Consider the following 23,043-nt stretch of genomic DNA (forward strand, 5'->3'; position numbering starts at 1 on the left):
TACTTTCTGCAATATTTCTGTTCCTCAAAATATATTTTATATGACGTCGCTCACATTTTGCCACCTTCTAGATCATTTTTGGAGTAGTTTGTATCTAGTTTCTAAACCTAGTATTTGTATTACACAAAACTGCAAAGGGAACAGAAAACTGGAAATAAATCATCGGCTGAATAAATATATGTTCATCGCCGATAAAATATTTAACTTTACTACCCTCGGGAATACTACATTTATATACAATTATATATAAAAGATTTGTAAAAGTATACAAAAGTGTGTGATTAATGTGGTTGAAGAGTAATAAATGAAGGTATTAATAAAATCATTCTTTTGTGGTTAAAGCGTCATTTCCTTCCTTCACTTTCCCCGGCAAATGTCTTTGCAAAGTTGTTTTCTTAAAGAAAAACAGATTTGTTTCTGCTTCCTCAGTGTGTGTTTTCCGGGTTTGTGTGGATGTGAAGTTTCCTGTGTTTGTCACAGAGACACATACTGTACTCCATCCTAGCCACGGGCTGACATGCTAACAGCACTCCGGCATGCTACCGTCAAGTTTGCTTCCCAGAGACGTAGAACAGAAGAAGCAACAGGCAAGCAAAAACTTTTAAGGAGTCGGCTGAAGAGCTGCAGATATGGCAAGCATGTACACAACAAAAAGCCTGGACTATATTGACTTGGCCTCTCTCAGAGTAAGTCCGTGATCGCCTCTATTTATAGATGAAAGTTCTGCCGCACGCTTTACTGCTGTTAATTACAGAGCATTTCAGTTCTAGGAAGGATAAGATGTTAAACCATCTTTGACGCTCACAGGGACACGGCGAGCCATCTGCAGATTAGCTGTTGTACAAAAGGGTTAAATGAGAGTCAATGCCTATGGGGGCTGATGTAGACTGGCTTTTTACTTTGTGATTCTGTTATCGCGTGCGGACAATAAAGAGCTCTCGACAAATGTAAGCTGCTGCATTTAAGATTGTTGTATTTCCTTTACTCTGTATTCGTGTGTCAAGCTGTGTCTGGGCGGCTCTTTCAGCGCTGCGCTGCTCGGATAACTTATTGTCGATGCTGGGATACTCTACACTTTTGCACAGTTTCCCCGATAACAAATTAGAAACTTGCTTAGATGCCTAGATGTTGGGAATTTTATGCTCTGCTACATTTAAAAAAAAAATAAAAGCCTACTGATATAATACGTTCGGACAATTCGGGGTTTTATGTTACATTTTTATCACAAGTTAATTAACCGAATATGTTAAAGCTGTATACTGAGAACATTCACAAGTTGAATCTATTTGCGAAATCAGATTTCTTTCATTTGATGTCGCTTCCCTGACATACTATGAGACACACACGTTAGTTATGCCTGTATATGCTGGGGAAGGCTTGGTATAATTAGCGCGGACTGCCAAGTTGGTGTCAGCAAGGCGCTGAGTCCAATGTGAGAAAAGTAACACCGCAATTTATTAATACGCTCCATGTCACGGTAAGCAGGCGTCACCGTATACAAATATAAACAATGTCACTTTAAAGCTGGATGATCAGCAATAAATATACCCAAAATGCATTTTTTTTTATAAATCGTATCATTAACTAATTGCCTAAAGTAGCTTTGAAATAATACTGAAATAATAGCTGATAAAAATATGCAAAGCCCTTATTATAGCCGAGCAATGTTAAGCATTTTTAACCCTTGCTGTGCTAATGATCTGTAGGAAGTTCTGGGTATATTAGGAAAAAAGGGCAATAGTTCCAAGGCTTGGTTAACCCTTTCCTTCTTGGTTAACCCAGATCTTCTGCGATGGGAAAAGTTTTGGCTGAGCCTATATCATGTTTAGTAAAATCAGTGAGATTTCACACATTGAATTATGCATTATTCCGGAGCAGCTCAGTCCTGCTTGCTGGAGAAACCTGCTAGTGTTTGCCCTTCATAATGAATAGGGAAGTTCAGACCACAACTCTTTGCCAATTACCCCTTTAATGAATAAACCTTATAGAATAGTCAATAAGATGAAGTGGGGGAAACCACAGAAGCTCAACCTTAGATGTTTGGTAACCCATAGAGTTACAAAGTTGCATGTAATATGTGCTGAAATGTAACCCCACAGACCAGTTCAGAATATTGTTTATCCTCATACGTTAACATTTGTGTTGATCCAGCGGTGACTGTATTCGTCCCCATGGCAGAAAGAGGATCTCACAAATGAAGAAGTTTAGCATCACCATGAGATCTGTTTTTTGGGCGGCCGTGCCATGGACTTTAAACTCCCGGCACCGGAAGTTGCATACGCATATTGCGTAGATGTCCCCCGCCGGCCCTGCAAGACACCCGGGAGTCTGCTCCGGTAAGTCGAGGAGGGGGGGCAGAGGAGGACAGTGGCAGCATATCGGGGGGGGAGGAGGGAGGACAGTGGCAGCATATCTCGGGGAGGGAGGACAGTGGCAGCATATCTCGGGGGGGGACAGTGGTAGCGTATCTCGGGGGGGAAGGAGGACAGTGGCAGTATATCTCGGGGAGGGAGGACAGTGGCAGCATATCTCGGGGAGGGAGGACAGTGGCAGCATATCTCGGGGAGGGAGGACAGTGGCACCATATCTCGGGGGGGACAGAGTGGCAGCATGTTTTTTTTTTGGTGCTTTTTTAAAGAAAAAACCTTTTTCTTTAAAAAAGCACCAAACTTTTAGGGTGCGGCCTATATACGGGGGCGGCCTATATCCGAGCCAATACGGTAATTAACACGCCTAGTAGTAAGGTAAATGGACGATTTAATAAGATTTACATTACAATTAATAATAAGACAAAGTCTTCTCCGTGAGACTCCTTAGTATTTAAATGCATGAACTGTTTTTTATGCTCGTTAACAACCAAAAACAAAGGCTACAGTAAACATTTGTTACACTTTTGTAGAAGATGTTCTAAAAGTATCACTGGTATTATTGTGTGATACAGTAAATATAACTGTGAAATCCAGTTTCTAATCCAGTCTCAATGAACGGCTTTATACTCTGCATTGCTGACATCTGATCATCCTAATTGATGTATTTCCACTAAAAGCCACGCTTTAATTCAGATGACTCAATTCTTTAACTCTTGACAAGTAATAGATCTTTGTACTCCCCGAGGACCAAGTAACGTGGCTGTGTGGGGGCTGTCATTGGGATACAGAGATCTCCCCAGCCGGCACCTCATTCCCACTGTTCTTAAAAGAAGTCGGTTGTTTGGCAGAAAAGCAGAACTATGCCCGAAAGTTGTGACTATACTGTACTGGGAAGTACGTTTGTTTCAATTTGTGTCAATTGTTTCAATTATGATATTTTTATGAGGTATAAAAGTAAATAGTTTGTAGAGTCTCAGGATCAGCTCATTTATAAACTCTCGTATATGGGTATCACTGGTTCTGGAGAAATATACATATTCCTGGGAATTCTCAGGGCTTTTGCCTCTATGTGAATGGGCAGATTCTCAGGGTCACATAGTCTGGAACAGATCATATCTAAGACTTCCACTTGGTGTTTTTTCTAATGGTATGTTTCCACGAGGATCTGAAGTAGAGCCATTTGGTTAACACATTTATAATAATACATAATAATAATAATAGAATTTGGGGAATCACTACCTATGATCACCACAGCAGGCTATTACAGAGTTAGTATTTCAAAATTTGGCTCATTTAAAAGCTCTGAAAATACACGATTCTAAAGACGCCACTCGTCCCCGGTTTGTTGTGTTTAGACTATTATAAGATCACCATCACTTTTGTTCTTTTTTTCCTTCCAACATAAAACAGCCCATGTTGGCCCAATAAAGGTTTCACCTTGGCCTAAAGACTCGCAGCTATATTCATTTTCCTTCTTCACGTATAATTAACATTACAATCTCTACTTCTTTATAGGACCCTGCAGGTATATTCGAGCTGGTTGAAGTTGTTGGGAATGGGACATATGGACAAGTCTATAAGGTCTGTATATCTTTGTTTAGTAGTAACAGTCCTAAGTCTTTCAATGACATGTATGATGCAATTGATGTATGATGTATTGATGCAAATACAAATATTTGCTGAGGTTTTATCCCTTTCTTGTTTTTGTGTATAACTACAATACTTTGTGTATAACCGGGACTGTGGGGATGTATGTTGAAATTATATTATAATTACTATGAAGTGGTGGTATGTGACAGTGTTATTATTATTACCTTTTATTTATATAGCGCCAACAACTTATACGGCGCTTTTTACAGTGCATACATGCAAAGGAGGTGACAAAACTAGAACTGACGGACTATGATCAGCTGAAACATTTGACAAGGAGGGCCCAGCTTGTAGCTTACACAACAATAGCTTATTAGGTGAATATGAGGCTTGGAATAAATGACTGCCCATGGTGCTTATCAGTAGGCAATATATTATTCTAACCCAATCTGGCATTCAGTAGGTTAACTCTGAAGATGAAAATGCTTCATTAAATCCATACTGGGAATAAAACATCTATTATTGTGGCCGAGACATCAACAATAATTTAAAAAAATCACAGTATTAGGTGGCAAATATGATTTAGAACTGGAATAAATAAAACAATAGCCAGCTCATAAACTATGATAAAGTATGGTCTCTGGATATCACAACTAATCGGATCAGAAGAGATGTTTAGCTTTCTTTACAAGGCCAACCTTGACAGAAGAAAGAAAAAGAGCAGGGGAAATGGATTGGTGAGAAATGATAGAAGATACTTAACCTAGACAAATGGAACCATTAAATTCCACTGGGCAGAAATGTAAGACAAATGCACGTCAGATACCATCTTGCGCTGCTCCATAACCTCTCAAAGGTGGCCAAAAATAGCTTCATTTGGAAAATGTGTTCTGCCTGTGGTTAAAGGATAATTAATTCTTGAAAACATATACTAAAATTGGATTTAAATGATCTTCACAGCTTGTGATCAGTAATTATGCTTTGGCTTTAGTATCTATACTGATTCCTGACGGATATTTCCTCTCCTGCTCCGCTATGGTTTTTGTCACTTAAAGGGACACTTGTGCTTGTGGATGAATGGATATATTATAAAAATGCTTGACAGTGGAACCGTTCACACGACTTCAAGGAAAAAAAGTACTTGCTCAACTCTGCTTTGTCTGGATGACAGAGAACGAGTAGACAGCTTTTTTTTAATCAGAAGCCTTTTGTCTCAATCAGGAAATATGTGAGACGCAGGGGGTGTCGCAGTCCAGGAATTTTCGGCAGAGAGGGACCTTGGAAAACACTGAGCTTAGCTGTTGCTAAAGTAGGAGAGACTGGTCATCAAACACACTGAGCTAATTCCAAGGTCAACATCAAAGTTCTCCGGGCTGCTTATATACTGACTGGGCGCCAAAATCAGGCTTCCGCGTTTATAATAGCAGGAGAGTGAATCGATCATGTGTGATTGCATACTGCTTACCGTCAGCCATGGATGTGACATAGAGCAATGTTTTCCAGGACACATATCATATTTTTACATATTGCTGACCAGCCCCGATAAAATGCTGCCCTGCAGCGCTTACAAATGACATTGCACTTACAATTTGTACAATTTTTTAGTAGTACATTTGAAATCATGGGCATCTTTATCTTACTAACAGCATAGCTTTTAAAGAATGAGACTATTAAACTCCAACATGATAGAGAAGATCCTCTCTACCCATATGGATTTGAAACAAATGTAGGCAATGAGATGCCACTAGTGACTCGTGTCCTAAACCGACCAGCTGACGAGCTCTGAAGCTATATAGAGAGGGTGCCTTAAACAGAACACCACGGTCTCTATAAAAACTAAGCTTGGCGACGTTTACTATTTCATGCCATCTGATGCATATAAAAGAGTTTTCTGAATTCCATGTTCCTCAACCTATTGTCCTCTCATCATGCTGGTTGGTGGTATCAGTTGAACTTCAGGTTATACTCATGCAATGAAATCATGGTTTCTTCCCTACACCTCGCTGCAACTTAACATTTTCTTAAAGCGTCTATAAGGATTCTTACTGCAACCCCTCTTTGGCCCTAAGAAACCTTATTACAGTATTAATTAAAGTATTACTATTTGTTTTGAGTACAGCCTGCATACAAACAGGATTAATCGGCATACCAGTGAGAATGTACTGTGTAATGTATTTAACATTTACTTATGAAAGAAGATAAAATGTTTGTAATATGCATTTTCTGTATTATTCAAGTAAGGCCAATATTGCCAGTTTGGGCATCTGCCTGACACATGCTGCACTTTCTTGTTCTTTTTTTATTTTTTAGTGCACTTTATTTATGTGCAAAAAAATTTGGGGAAGTTTGATGTTCTTGTTTCATAATCAGTCTTTTGAAACAAATTATGTTTTTTTAGATGTTAGAAACATCTGGAAATCACAAGGAGGCCTTCAGGCCATGTACATTCAGCAATGACATTTAATATTTTTGCTTCACATGTTAAGTTGAAGGTTTATTCACTAAAGGGTGAACTGGCAATAGAGTTTGCAAGAGAGTTGTGGATTCAATCCCCTCATTCACTGTTCATTGTGGAGGGCCAGCACTGGCAAGTTTCTCCTGCAAGAATGGCTGCACTGACCCTGTATAATACATAATAACGGGTCTATGGAGAAATCTCACTGCTTTAACTATACATTAGACAGGGCCAGCCAAGCTCTTCCTAGAGTATTAACTTAATGGGGATGGACTTCCAGAATATATAATGGAGTCAAATAGCTGAAACATAACTCTCATCCAAATTCCTTTGACATTTAATTACATTGGGCCAAAAATAGGTAGACAAAAGTTTTTTTTACAAGGTTTTTGACAATGGTAGCAGCATCATGATGTCACACAGCAGATATTCTCAGTTTCTTTGTTGCTGTCACAATAAAGGGCATAATTATGTACTATTAGTGGTAACCCACGTGGCAACATCATTTTCTCTAATTTTGACATTAGGTAATCTAGATTTCAGAAATGTTTTTTTCTTTGGGGGATCTATCCATACTATATGGGAAGACCTATTTAGCAGTGAAAGATAGAGATTTTCACGCCAATGTTAGAGTATATGGCAGTATATGCTAAACCAGCGCAAATATTTAATAATAATTTAAGCAAAAATTGTATCATCTTATTTTGCTCTGTGCCTCCGACATAATGTATAAGTCATTTAATGTTTGGTTAGTAAATTTTCTTAAATTACTAATAAAAAAAGTCATTTTAATGCATGTTTCCTATGAGAATTTTATATACACTGGTGGCATAACTTTTACATGAAGAACAAGTATTATTTATCCCTGTACATTTGCAAATGTGTTTACAAATGTAATATATTAGCACGACTGGAAAAAAATTACACTATATAAAAACTGGTACACAAGAACAGCAAAAGATTATTTGGAAATTACTAAATGTTAGGAATTTCACTCCATTGCATTTCCACTGCAATCATTTAGTATATGATCACATAAAGCTTTCTGTCAAGAGAATAAATGCGTGCCATAGAATTTTATAGTAGTCTACATAAAAAAACTAAATCTGCCAAAGTTTAGCAAATATTTCAAGTGTTAAAGCAATACTGATATAACGTAGATAACTCTGATATTAAATACAGCATGAGCGCCATATTCCGGACCTAATCCTGCCATTGCTCCCAATTAAGAAGGAGAACTTCGTGGACATGGTTGCTTTGGAGAAATGCTATCTAGAAAATATTTATAAACAGGGTCTACATAGAAATCCCATAACATATGTTTATTGGAAATGCAATAAACATAAAAAAGAAGAGGATAGATAGATGTAAATAGATAGATAGATAGATAGATAGATAGATAGATAGATAGATAGATAGATGTAAATAGATAGATTGGCAATTTATATTATTATGCAATATCTATATTTATCTATATCCAAAAAAACAGCTATTCCAACGGCCATCTGTACAATTCATGTGAAATGAGCTGTTTATTTATGCTTCTATCTCGGAGGTTAGAGAAGAGTCATGAGAACTTCTATACACAACAGTTTAAGTGTTGACCGCAAACATTCACAGATGGACAAAGAATGCTGTGCGTTGCTAAATGTAATTATCTGACTTGTAATAATAATACTAACCGTCATGTGTTTTTCTTTTTGTCATGTAAAGAATAGATCTATAAAATGCGCAGTATATGCAGTATGTATATTCATTTCAGTGATAAGGATCCAGCACAGGGTACTACAGTCCAGATTGGAAGCAAAAATAGATGAAAAGTAACACTGAACCACAGATCCTTTTTGTAATTAATTAATCGATTCATAGGACCAGGACCAGTGGCCCAACATGAATTTGCTGTTTTCCAGGCCTGTGATGGCCAATCTTGGTTTGATCCAATGTACCCTAGATAATATTTATGAAGAACATAGTCATCATTATATAATAGTAATAGTCTGTGATGAGTTACACCCTTTAAAGCGTTGGATCTGATCATTCCATGAAAGGAATTCCAGGAAAAGTATTTCTGCTAAAGCAAAATCCTAGCCGTGTTCCATGTGGGAATAGCAAGAAAGTGGTAGAGACTAATGTTGAACTGATGTAATGATCACTTTCTGTTGGGATTGTGTTAGTGCAGACCATAAAGAATGATTTACAACCTCTGTGGTGACAGCAGTGTCAGAAAATCCATCATTGCCTGGCACCTAATTACTAGGTTTCCCCCTAAAGAATACAGGGTGATTTTTGATGGGTTTTATCCTTATGATTCTATCTGGTCTTGCAATTCCATTGTTCTAGCACTGCTTTCTCCAGCTGTGTTGTGAACAATAATACCCCCTTTCACTTTAGCCAAGCAACTTGGAACAATGAGAATTTGCTTCTATCTTCATGGAGGGGTGTGTAGATTCCCACCTAAAATCGTATAGCCATCAGTATAAGCGGTCTCTCCATTTACAAAATAGAGAGTGACCAACATTACCTAGGATTAGGATGCAAAGCTAGCACCTAGAGAAAAGAGAGCATATTTCGGGAGCTGCTTATGGGCTACTCTTCTTGCTAATTGCATTGGAAAATATGTCTTCCCCATATAACCTCCCCATTGGGACTGTATGGGGGAAACATATTTTGGAATCGAGTTATAGAATCTAATGCAAACGAAGGAGGTCTTCTCTGAAAGTCGATCTAACAAAATGTTAACTGGCCCATGATTGGTCCCAGTATATGCTATTATAGTTATATAAGTACCTTATATTTATATACGTTACAGTAAAGGATTTGCCTTGTGGTATTTCTCACAATTATGCATATGGGTACAGTCAGGATAAACAGAGATCACGCAATCTGTTTATCATCCTCCCCAGCCATGCTGGTTCAGCTTTCACGTATAAAATATGCAGTAAATGCCATTGTTGTATTTTACTGTGGTGTGCATGCGCACAGAAGTTGGGTTCCTCTTTTGTTTCATTATTACAGTGATGGCTTTGAACATGCATGCTATAGACATATGTTGGCTATCCTGAATGTAAGACGTACAGCTGTTCAGACTGCTCATTTCCTGTAATGTACAGGACGTTCTGGAGAACGCCACCGCTTCAGAGCTCTCCGATAATGTTATTTCAAAGCATTGCAACACGGCAGATCAGAGATGTAATAAAGATTACAACATATGGCATGACTAGGCAAGCAGACAATACATAAAAAGATTTAACCTATCTTCTAGTTATAGATAGTTAGAAACTATTCATTTGTGTAATGTCTTCGAGCAATATACTCGAGGGCGTACATATTTCTCAATGTTCTGAATAAGCTCATAGGATGGTACCCTTACAAAAGCTTTCTTATGTGGCCTGCGCCATTTTCCAATGTTAGTCACATGAGATGGTCCATGATGATTTCAACATGAAGACAATCTTTTTGATTTGAATTCCAAATTTTCCTTCTGAATAAAAAAGATAAGAGCGTAAAGAGCCAAAGGGAACAAAAAATGCTGAAAAAAAAAGATACTGAAACTGCTTTTTTGTTTCAAACTGCAAATAAACAGTTACGTACTGGGGAATGCAAAGTATCTTTTTTTTTTTTGCAAAACAACCCCTATGAAACTATAACCAAACATCTAACGTTTTTATTTGGCTATATTTTTTTCAACTTCGTACATATTTATATTTTTGTTTCTAGAGGGAAATTAATTCATGCATTGGTTTGTAGTTAATATTACCTTATGATAGGATTATCCAACTGACAAGTGACTCTTCTAAATTGCCCACAGCTGCTTAGATAAAACACCTAGGATCCATTATGTAGCATAATTCATCTAGGTATAGAAACTGATTGTACTGTACATGCTCTTGAAAATTAAATCATTTTGTAGCCAGACAAAAGCCATAAACAAAAGTGGGTACAGCGGGCCAATACATTGAGTTTCTATGGACATCTCCTGCTGCGGCTCTTTCATTTGTCCCTCTCCAAATCCTATAGAGGAAAGGGGGCAAACGGTTAGTTTATATGAGAAAGTAAGAAAGAAGGGAGACAGTTAAAAGGAAACTAAATGAGGGACTGCTGATACAGAGCAATATTAGAGGTTCTGATTAGAACTTGGAGGGAACCAACAGCAGACCCGTGTGTAATCTGTGGTAAAGACCAAAGACATTGCTAGGAAGGAGAGCTAAGGGAGCATAAGGTTTTAGTAGGCTGCCCCAAAGGGAGACTCTTGGGCTGAAGGATACTTCATGTTACCAGTAACACTGCCGGGTTTTAGGACTCTGAAAGTCCACACAGAGACCGCTACAGACTATCCCTAAACATCCAGTGTTATATCACTTAGTTCCAGACAAGAGTACGGTATTACCACTCCATTAATAATGTCATGTGTATGACTGGTTGAAAGAATAAGTACATTTCTTAAGGAATCATCATCTTTTTTTAACATAACTGTGCCTTTAATATAAATATAATTCTTCTGTGTCCAGAACCATATAAGAGTTCATTGATTTCCTAACAATATTTTTACCATCAGTACCATGTTGTTCAATATTGTTATGGACTCCATTTGGAACCTACCAATGACTCAATTAAGATAAATACAATCATGTTTAAATTAAACTAGCATAATAATTATAATATGAGGTGATTAGACCTGATTATCTTCTGCTGTAACCGATGTTCTTACTGAGCTTTATATTAATGTTTTTATATTTGACCTGAGGCAGCCCTGATAATAACGGCTTTCAGTGCTGTTCATGGGCTATTAGTGGAAAGTGCTTAAGCCAACCTTGTGATTCTTAATGTGATCTGTAACATGATCCTTCACTTTAATCAATCGGCTGAACTATTTTAACATTCTAGCAAATTGATATGCAGTGATCAAGATCCATAGGCATGCAACTGATTAGACACAGCCACACGGTTTCCATTGGAGTAATGAAGACTAAGACACAGATAAACAAGTTAGAGCTATTCTTTTGCATACACCTAACATGTATTGTTACTTCTCACTATCATCTATGCTAAAACATGAAGACATTAATTTTATGTGTGTGATTGTAACATACAGTATGTGTCTTGGTGTTAGGATGTGATTGACCTCTGTGACAAAATCAGGTCATGGCCCCTCTTAAGTCTGAGCATCCCTAATTGGACTTATTCAATCTCAGAAGCTGGAAACAGCTCTTCTTCTCCATATTGGAGTGGGAACAATATAGATGATGCTACAAGGGAGAACAGCTAGCAGCATGTTAGAGAAAATAAGGTGCAAAGTAACTCAACGAGTTTCTAGGTATGCACTTTATCCTTTTTTATGTATTTTTGTTTAAAAGAGACCATGCATTACTTAATAAAGAAAAAACTTGCATCCATGTTGGACCCAGTTGTCCATTGGTGGGATCCTTCTAATGAACAATGAAGGACAATGAACTCAAAAGGAACTCATCGGAACTGATCGGCATCGCCAGGAGTTTTACACAGCCCTACTGTGAACCAAGCAGATTACAATTACGCATATCTTCTTGAAAAATGAATTTGTGAAGACTACGCAATAACCTCAGGGCTAAACTCGAACTTAGCTGCTTTTCTACCCTGAAATAAATATCCCTTCTCATATACATGGTAAACATGTATCTATAGATATTAACTAAAAATAAAATAGGAAACGTGTCTTTTCCCATATTGTATGTGAGCCAGCAGACACAGGAAAGAATTTCCAACATTTATTTTTACATCACAACATTGGTTTCCGCTTTAATAGGATGTAAACCAACCAATCATATCCGGAGCTACTATATGGTCCTTTAATCAACTTCAAAGTCAAAATCAAATTTCAAAGTACTGAAAAGTGAGTATAACAATATTGCAAGTGATTAAATAAATTCATATGTACATATAAAAAGGTATTTAAGTATATCAAACATAAACACATGATATGTCTGCTTCATATTTTAATAATACGCACAATTGAATGCACCCTGAATGCAAATGTTCATAGATAATTTCTGCAGACATTAAACAAATAACATCTGGATCTCATGGGAGAAATTAAATACAAAGAATAACAAAACTAATGTTAATTAAGGACATTTTCTCTATAGTGAAGCCAGCATCAAATGGATTTGCATCTGTTTCTCACTCAGAAATCTTTCCCTGTTTAAGTTCTGTCAAGCAAAGTGTTTGAAATCCTTTGAAAACCAATGGCTACATTTATGCTCAGATCTTTAATTGTTATTATTGCCACTGCCAAGGTGGAGAAACCCCCTAGGTTGAAAAAAGACACAGATCCATCAAGTTCAGCCCTGCTGTTGATCTGGTAGAAGATAAAAAAAAAAAAAACTCAAGCCATTTTCAAGTGGAAAAATTCCTTCCTGACTCCAAAATGGCAATCTGATTTCTCACTGGCTCAGTAAGCTAAATAATGCTGTCCTGTTGAATTTGGTAGCACAACAACTGTGTGTAGTGAATTCCACATCTTCATTGTCCTTACTGTAAAGAACTCTTTTCTCTGCATTAAGTCTGAGGTTGTAAACTGCAACCAAAATAACTTTAGTACACTCTTAATACAAATATCAAATGTTTCAGGCAAAGCCCCCTTGTCAATGCATGTCTCTTAAGTGCTAGGTATCTTTCTTTTTCACTTAGCCGAATGTCACTGGAATTGACAACCAAATGTGGCAGAATCCCTTGGCATCAGAGACCAATGTTACATCTCCAGAGACTTGAAGAGTACTGTAATTGTGTCCAATAGGAATCCCTGTTCTTTAGACCATCCAGAAGAACCTGAAATGCATTACAAGCTTCATGGTTATATCATTGGGTCTGTCCAAAAGCATATTTTGGTGCACCAATTGGGAAATTTCCCTTCACTTTCCATCTACTGTGATGTAAGTGATTGGCAACATGGCCCTCATTGTGGTTCTAAGGGTGACTGGGCAACTTTCTGCAACATGTAGAAACTAGCCAGTGAGGATGGGACTGGTTGCAGCGAGTACCAGATCCATACTAGAAATGGAAAAGATACAGTTCTCCATTGTTCCAGTCATGTGGATCAAGTGTTATAACAGTGCTTTACCTTTACTAAATTAAACGTTACTTTTTTATGCAAAACTCAGAAGAGACTATTTTGAACCCAGTCAATATTGAATTTGTTAAATGCTGTCTTGAAAACTGTATTAAAAAAAAAAAGGTTGCGTACTCTAGAGTTACTTATTTATGGCTGCCGACTAGCTTGACCTCTATATACATTGTTAGATTTCATCATGATCTTGAAACAAAATCCAAGATAAATAAAATATGGATTTGAGACAAAACTCTTTTGGTTTCACAGACGCTTTTCATATAAATGAGGAAACAAAAGGTCATAAGCAAAGTTTTCAATTTATTTCACAATATTCCAGTTTGTTCAAAGTTGCATGCATGAGAAAAAGGTTTGGCCGATTGCTTAAAGGGAGCAACGCGAGCATATTTTCCACAAAAGAATTATATTTTTAATAATCTGTATTAAAAATGCATTCAAGTGATAAACTAAGCAAATGTAACATTAGCTGAATCAATGATGCTTCTTAACTAACTGTTGGGTTTATCATAATGTATTTTATATATTTTTCCCCACAGGGACGCCATGTTAAAACAGGGCAGCTGGCTGCAATAAAAGTAATGAATGTCACGGAGGTACGTGTAGCCTTTTTGTATGTGTTGGTCATCATTCTGTCCTTTCTACAATCAAAATAATGCACTGGTTTAATCAGAGGTTTTGGCAGGATAAAAATGAAGTTTATATATAACGTTTATTCAGAGCAAAGTTGTCATATTACCATAGAAACCTAGTATATGTTCTTGTTGTTTTAGTTCGTTTAATGGTAATAAGGCTACCCGCGATTGATGTGATCATTTTTAATTAGAAAGAAGAAAGAAAACTCATGGCAACACGATCGCGGAAGCTGAACAGGTTTATTAAAGTGTCATAGCGCCAAATATAAACACCAGACGGTTCACACTTGACACGTTTCATGTCTTATCGCTTAATCAAAAATAATTTGTAGTAACATCCAACTAGTAACTCCTGTGTACATGCTAAACCGCAGCTCTCATAATCCCCAGCTGGCCACAGAAGGCTCAGATCAAGGGAGATGTTGCCCACCAGCAGCTATCACTCGTTCAAAGAATATAGAACGCTTGTGGCTATGGAACTGTCAGATTAACTGAAAACATTATTGATTAACCTAAAAAAAAGTTAGTAACAAGATCTATAAAAGGGCAGGGCTTAATATCAGATATAGCTTGTAATTCTTCACATTTCTGGCACATTTATAGTGAATTATTTATCAGAATACAATCAAAAAGAAATGTTTTTTCATGAAATGTTCTAGTTTATTTATCTGTTTCTAGAGACAGCAGATTGTTTCCTGTATTCCTATGTTTCTCCTTCTGTTTTTCATCAAATGCTTTTCCTTCACACCAAATCTCGATCCAGTCTATTGTATTTTTTCTGACAAACCTGCCAAATCTGCAATAGTGTTTGTCTTTTTTTATTTGTAAGATCAAAGACAAGTCAACTGCTCGAATTCCCGTAGACGCTCAAACATTATGTCACATTACATCAGGCTGTCAGAGAAATTACTGTTAGTTTTGTTACGTTTGTGAATTTAACAAAGAATGTATACTTTAGAATGTCAGGAAAATGACAGCAAATTTTAAGCTATTGCGACATTTAGAAGGTTGCACTCCTTGGTTTGGAGGGCTGCTATATTATGCTAATTTGGATTCCATATACACCCGATTGAAACTTTTAAAAAAAATTACATTGCTAATTTCCAAGTTGTATGTATTAAAGTGTCCCAGGCAGCCTCCCAAACAAATGCATATTTTGTGACCACTTTAATATGCATTCTTTGAACATGCAGAGGAAATATATTCTGTAGATTCCTTACTTACAGTAGAAGCTGAAGCTCTAGTGCTGCAGCAGAATGCCTTCTCTGTGTTTGATGTTTGCCGCCACCGATTGGCTACTTGAAGCAGCAAACCAGTGGCAATAAGGAGAGCCCACAGTGGGATTGTTTTATACACATGTTCATTAGGGGTCTCAATAGAGCCTCTCCTTGAGTATACCTCATGCCATACAAAAAAAGTGTTTGATATTAACATAACAAGACCAAACAGCTGGTTAATAGTCTGCCCTAAAGTGCAGCCCTGCTCTGAAGCATCTCAAGGTTTACACAAAAAATCTCAATTGACATATCAGTCTGATCCTATCACAAGGCAGTCCAGAACCAAAATGCAAGACAAAAAAAAATATGGTCAGTATTCTTCTAGGCACAAGAGAGCAAGGAGGTCCTCATCTGGACTCACATTTCCACTTAAGGTGGGCCCCAAGAGATACCCAAATGACAATATACCATACAAAAAAGGGTTTGAGATTAACTCACTGAGGACGGACAGCCACTTAATAGCCTCTCCTACAATGCATTCCTGCTCGGAAGCATCTCACGTTTTAGCTCCCTTGAGCCATTGAAAAGGAAAACATTCCATTAACATGTCAGCCTGATCCTGTCACAAGGGTGGTCCAGAACAAAAATGTTCAAAAAGATGGAATTTTAGATGCAGGGATGCACCTTTGTACAGACTTTTAACTGTCTGTCTGTCCTCAGTGAGTTAATCTCACACTGTTTGTGTGTGGTATTTTGACCTTCAGAGGTTCTCTTGAGGCCTACTTGAAGTGTAAAGGTGACTAGAGACGTGGACCTCCTTGCTGTCTTGTGTCTAGAGGCATACCAACCATATCCCACTGACAAGGCCCATGAAGCCAAAATGAATGTATGGATTGTTGGTTCTTTTGTGCAGAGGAAAGTTTTAGTTCCAGGGGATTGCCCCTGGGGCAGGATCAGACTCATACGTTGATGGATATTTTTCCTCTGTAATGGCACAAGAGTGCCAGACTTTTAGATGCTCCTGAGTGGTGATAAACTGTAGGAAAGACTCTGTCCTTGGTGAGTTCATCTCAGGTTTTTTCTAATGCATGTCACATGTCAGGAAATGAGTTTAGCTGAATTAGCTGAAATTTCCCTTTAAAGAGGTAATATACATCCAGCATTGATTTACTTTAATTTTGTTGTTCTTACCACTCAGTCCATGTATGTTATGTAAAAATTATATGTGTCCTGGAAAACATGGGTGATGTGGTCACCCTAGTTCACCTATGACTGACCACTGACGGAGCATCTTTGGCATTCTAGAACAAAGCCGGGTTGTATTCTGGGTACTCATGCAAATGCAGGTAATAGCATCTATAAGAGAATCTCATATTCCCACAAGATAGCTGGGCACTTTAGTACCCAACGAGAGTGATGTTCTAAAACCAGGTGACCTTGTTTTGAGACATCATTTTGTATACCACGTCCTTACTAGTGCAAGGAAATCTAGCAATACTTTATATTAGTTTCTTATGAATACATTGAGAATTATTTATATCAAGTGATTCTGGTGCAAAGTGTGGTCTTATAACAATAGAAACAAATTAAATGTTTCAGTTGGCATGAGCATGTCATTGTCTGCTATGGCGAGACGACCACTTTTCACCTAGTCACATCTCTACCTAACCTCTGAAAGAGTTCTAGAAAAGTATTTCATTCTAAACTGGCTTTAGTCCAGATTGCAGAAAATGAACCCTTTATAACAAAAACACTTGATTTGCTAACACAAAAACGAGTTATTTGTTTCAGATGTTTATTGGATACGTGTTAGCAAAAGTATCTCTTTTATAGAGGCAGTTAAAGCTTGTAACAGCTGTAGCGGTCAGTGGACCTTGATAATTGGAGCGGCAGAATGCGGTCAAACTTGGCACGGTGCGATGACGGAGCTTCAGAGATTTGGGAAATGGTCCCAAAGCAATGGCACAATCCAACATACACAGAAAGTGTTTAAACGCAACTGTAAAACTCCCGATGCTACGGATCCAATTCATGATGGCAGATACCAATTCTATTATATTAAACATTAGATTTTATTGATGTCATTTTCCCTTTAGACATCTATATGAAATGATTTAGTATTGGGTATATACATGCCTTTTACATGCACACTATCTAAACCTTGGTACTACAAGGTTATGCTTATTCACCTGGGATGAAAATATGTAAACTGTAAATGAACATGCCAAGAGTCACACTTTTGTGGGGCAGTCCCTATCGCAATCTGATGCACACACCCTCTATTCTTCTTTCCAACACCCTCTGCCACTTTGTATGGCTTGTGAATGTTTCGTCTGTGTGAGCAGAATATATTCTATTGTGTGTGTGTGTGTGTGTGTGTGTGTTTTTTAATAGCTTTGTAGGAGGAACCTGTGCATAAATGGACACTAAGTGGACCAAGTGGTAAACATGTGTGTAGTTGGCAGGGTCATCATTAAGCCCCACACATTTTCGCATTCCTTTGTGCACCAAAAATGTGTTTTAGGTTCGATGCCCAGTATGGCTGCTGGGAACTCTGGCCCTACAGGATTCCTTACCTGGGTTACATTGGTTGCACCCTAAAACTTTGTGACAAAAAGTTTATCAGCAGTACAGGAGGTGCTTGGATATAAGGGCTGACACTGACATCATCATAAAACTTAAGCAGAAGCTTCTAAACAGATCAGCAGATCCTTGAAGTGACTCTGTTTCCCAGCAGTGAGATTTCTCACATGTCCCTGCTGGGTGCTGACTCATTTTAAGAACTGGAAACAATATACTAGTTAATGGCCAAATAGTTATAATTTTCTCAGGTTTGCAGCACAATTCTGATTCCCGTTAAAGGGACAGGCCTAGTGTCCCATGCAGCCCCACCGATTGAGAATGCATGCAAGTATGTTGTAAGTATGTTAGTATGTATTCCTTAACCAGTAGGAGAAAATCAAATGTATAAGTAGGTAAGATAATGAAAGGAAAATTCTCAATTATCACATGCATTAACATGCATATGTTACTTGGTATAGCCCTTTAAGCAAGGGAGGCAAATAACATACGTTATATACACATGCTAACAAATACATACTAACAAACTCATACACGCTTACACACACAAAAACATACCCACTCTATCACACCTTCATTCCCTCACACTTCCACACTCTTAACTTGTCTAGAAAGTATTTTTGCTATAGCTGTTCACACACTGTGAGTCACTGCTGGATGACCATGGGGTCATGTAACATTGTGTTCCATGACCCTGCCAGGTTCCCGTGCCTGTTTGAAGAATTTTGGGTGGGTTAGTGAGAAAAGTGTTTCAGTATTTTACATCTCAACACACCACTTTGGCTTGGAATGCTGCTTTAATGCATTATGTTTCGACAATAATTGAAATCCCAGCATAATTATCAATAATAACAATTTTTATCTTTATACTTAAACAAAGCATGAGGCCTTTCTGGTTTTGTGTACAGAATGCCGTGTAGGCTCTGGGTTGCGGTTATTGTTTTAGCCATAGCAGCAGGATGCTCCAGTCATGGCTGGGTCAGCTGGCCTTCGTTCAGGAAATGCTGCTGTATCATCTTACGGGGCGGGTGAGGAACGGAGTCTTAATCCCAGAGCCGATGCTACAATGTTGGTCATTTGCTTATGCAGCAGTGCTAAATTTCCTGTTATCTGTCAGCGTCAAGCAAATGTCATTTCTGTAGGAAAGTTTTTATCTCGCACAAACGGCTATTTTCTTAACACCATGCCAATTTAAAATGTGCTGACCCACAGCAGTATTTAAGAAACATTAAATAGAATGCATGGCGGTGGGGTTCTGTTTCTTTAAAAGTACTTTCGTGTAAGAACACAAGTGACAGTTTAAGGATTTTTAAATGCAGCATCTTTAAAATACCTTCAAACTAGACACCTAACTACACTTAAAACTAAGTCTCAGAATATATAACGGCCGGATTAATTGTTAATTTAAAGGTGTGGTACCCATACTGTACAGCAGACATATACAAATTGACCGAGAACAATTCTGACACATTTTTTGTCCATTTGTTTTCGAAGAACAACTTCCGATGAAATTCGAAGGGCTTATTATATTCAGAAATGAAATTCTTTGTCATGCGCCCTCATTTGCTTTCTCATGCTCTCTAACACTCTCTCACACTCTCTTTCACATTCTCTCCCACTCTAATTCTCTCTCTCTCTCTCTCTCTCTCTCTCTCGTCTCCCTATCTTCTCCCCGAACTTCTTTGGTGTCCCTGTCTTCTTGCCCTGCAGCATCCGCCTCCTACCGTGTCTTCTTTCTTTATCTGATTCTCTATAATCCAATCCACCCAGGGCACTTCCGCATTTGGAGGAAGGGGGAGAGGGTTTCCCCGTGGCTCCGCCCTTTTGTGGAAGTACTCCGAGAGAACAGAACAATGAAGACCAAGAATCATATTTGCTCCTGGCGAACAGACTGAGTCTGATCAAATGGAGCACTTCCAATAGCACAGTGCTTCTATAATGCAGTCCAACAGCAAGCGAGCTGATAAAATTAGTTCCTCTTGTTTTGCTCATACTGCTCAGTGCAGCAAACATGGCCTCCACTCCCTGCTCCCGTCTGCCGCATCTGCACAGCTCACAGTCACAACACAATATGAAAAAGTTCCATTTTTATTTATTCGTATCCTAATGTTTAAACCAAAATGCCCTGTGATTGTGAGTCACCTTTCACATATGACTGGCTCAGTCTGAAGAATATCCTAATTCTGCCTTAAGAAAGGTCTTTGTGTTACAGCTTTACTTTACCCAGTGTCTGTTTCCAATTAAACTAGAACAATTATATCTTGTTCTTTAGGAGGAAGAGGAGGAAATAAAACTTGAAATAAACATGCTGAAGAAGTATTCCCATCACAGGAACATTGCAACATACTATGGAGCATTTGTGAAGAAAAGTTTTGCAGGCCAAGATGATCAGCTTTGGGTAATTGCTACAAATTACGCATTAATATAATTCATTACATGGGCCTTTGAAAAAGTAAAATATAAATTATATCACGATGACTAGAGATGGGATTGAAGGGTGCAGCCTGTAAACACTACCCATACCTAATCTTCCTTGGTATAGCACCAAGTGAAAAAAGCAAAGATATTGAATTAGTTAAATACTGAATTAAGATAAGCATGCAATCATTTGCATGAGAGCTATATTTTTTACTTAAATAAAACATATGTATAAATGCAGAGTGGTGTGTGGGAAGGTTCCGCCATGATCTCTGGAACAGAGTGGTCCATTATGCACTACATAGTATGAAAAATAATCAGATCTTTGTTCTTTGCTAATTGGCTATAACAACACAATGTTGTTCCTTGTTATCATGAACACATATAGAAGAGTGAATTAAGTACATTGAAATATATGTATTGTCTGATGACCTCTATGGGTCAGTAGATGTCACGCTGACCACTCTAAGGGTGAGTTTCCTGCTCTCGCTATTTGCCAATGAAAGGAGAGGTAACGTTATATGAATTTACGAAGGGTATAAAATGAATCGATAAATTCTTATGCAGAATAACTACACCGACATTTGAATGCTTTGTGTTATGCCCCCTAGTATAACTGATACTACAGAATTATAACATTCTCACTAGTTCACATCTATTTGGTTTTCTTTTTATTACAGCTCGTAATGGAATATTGCGGAGCAGGGTCAGTTACGGACTTGGTGAAAAAGACGAAAGGCAATTGCTTTAAGGAAGATTGGATTGCGTACATCTGTAGAGAGATTTTAAGGGTGAGATTGTTAACCCAAAAATAGCTGGAGGATTATCTACAATAAGTTGGTGATCTAGTAGGGCTAAAACTGTGAATTCTAGATAGTATTGTTGCCTAATAGCTATTATTGTAAGATTTTCAGTAACAATGATTCATTAGAGAGTGAAACCCTTAAAGCCTCGGAGTCTAATCCAAGGAATATAGCTTTGAATATAAATGTTATTGTTAGAACAAGAAGAAACAGGCTCACTGTTACCCTCAATTATAGGTTTGCTACAGCCTCAGTTAGTTGTGACAAGTCTTTGAAAGCTCATTATAAAGCAGTAGACATATATAACATATATATATATATATATATATATATATATATACGGTATATATATATATATATATACATGTCAACACCTGTTAGTAAAATTAAATCAAATTGTCCAAGTTATGTGTGTGGCTACTGGACTAAATTTAAAACAATCATGCAATGAACCTGGCTCATGATATAAGGTTCTGTAGAACTTTGTAACGTTCTCATGAAGACCCCATTTTTGCATAAACATAATAGATTTAGAAGAATTCTTCTATTAAATGAATAACAATTTGACCACATTATTATGCACCAAAAAACAAAACATGTCATTTGGTAAGCTCCTTGGATGATGACATGTCAATTAGATTTTAACCAATATAAACAGCACATCAGCCGATTGTTGATTCATCAGTAACTGTTTGAGCTTGGCATATTAGCATGTAATTATGTTCTCTTAACGAGTATGTTGTATGATATGGCCATAGCATGTTTTAGTCTTGTCTCCTACTCGGCCACTTCTCTAACCACCTCCCATAATACCGCAGTTTCACATTACTTTGCCGTTAGCCATTTCTCCTTTTTTTTGCAGAGGAAAGGTTAAATTGAGTTGTTTTTGTAGGGTTTGGCTCACCTCCATGCGCACCATGTAATTCATCGGGATATTAAAGGGCAAAATGTTCTGCTTACTGAAAATGCTGAGGTGAAACTAGGTAAGTTCCTTTTTATCCAACACAAGGCATGCAATGTGAAACTGAACATTTAACTGTTAGAGGACATGTTTTACAAGATCAAAAGAACTCACTGGGTTTCTTACTGACCTTCTTTAAGACGGTGTGCAGTTAGGAAAAGAGGTTGAAATAGAAGGGTAACCAGGCGGAGGAGTTATTATTCAAAAAGTTTGTAAATAGATCAATGGCCGCGTCCTATAAATAGTACTGGTTTAAGGGCATTTTGAGAATAAATACAGAAAGGGCCTAGGAAATTATTTACAGTTAGTGGGAACATCACTCTGTAATCAAACTAGCTACATATCAATACATAAAAGGCATTCACCAACACACAATAGGGTTCTTTACGGCAGGCCTTAAACGTCTGCACAGTACTGTATATTGGAAATAGTAGAAGGCTTAGCTCTCCCAACTGTTCCTGTCATAAAACTAAAGTACAGCTTATAATAGGAACTTCACCAGATTTACTGCAATTCAGATCCCTGCCACAAATGCATTCACATTAAATGGTGCAGCTAGAAGCTAGGTCATTTATATATATTTTTTATAACTTTTTGTTTTTGATATTTTTAGAAAGACATCCCAGTCAGGTCTGGACATAAAAAAGGTTAATATAGTCCCAAAGTACAGCAATCCTTCCTATATTTAGAGTCGGAAATGGTATTTATCCATTTATATTCAAAGAGCAGAAGAGAAGACCTGTTAAATAAAAATAGTAAGCAAACCCCCATGCATTAGTGATATAATTACAGAGATACCAATAAATAATACAAAATAGTCCTTGTCATTGAAACAATACAAATAAAATTTATTGTAGAAGTATTGTTTTTAGATTGATGATGTAACTTTTAGGGTAGACTATCTCTTTTGTTTTCC

General features: G+C 37.6%; 1 protein-coding gene across 1 annotated transcript in view; it reads left to right on the plus strand.

Moving 5' to 3' along the window:
* The first annotated feature begins 452 nt into the window (after positions 1-452).
* Positions 453-23,043, plus strand: part of NRK (Nik related kinase) — a 75,915-nt gene continuing 53,324 nt past the window's right edge. The window contains exons 1-6 of the mRNA XM_053472677.1: positions 453-686; positions 3,885-3,950; positions 14,053-14,109; positions 20,218-20,343; positions 21,044-21,154; positions 22,059-22,149. Coding sequence (XP_053328652.1) covers positions 630-686; positions 3,885-3,950; positions 14,053-14,109; positions 20,218-20,343; positions 21,044-21,154; positions 22,059-22,149 — 508 coding nt within the window. The 5' untranslated portion in view covers positions 453-629. The remainder of the gene's footprint in view (positions 687-3,884; positions 3,951-14,052; positions 14,110-20,217; positions 20,344-21,043; positions 21,155-22,058; positions 22,150-23,043) is intronic.

Source organism: Spea bombifrons, chromosome 8 (assembly GCF_027358695.1).
Source record: "Spea bombifrons isolate aSpeBom1 chromosome 8, aSpeBom1.2.pri, whole genome shotgun sequence".
NCBI lineage: Eukaryota > Metazoa > Chordata > Amphibia > Anura > Pelobatidae > Spea > Spea bombifrons.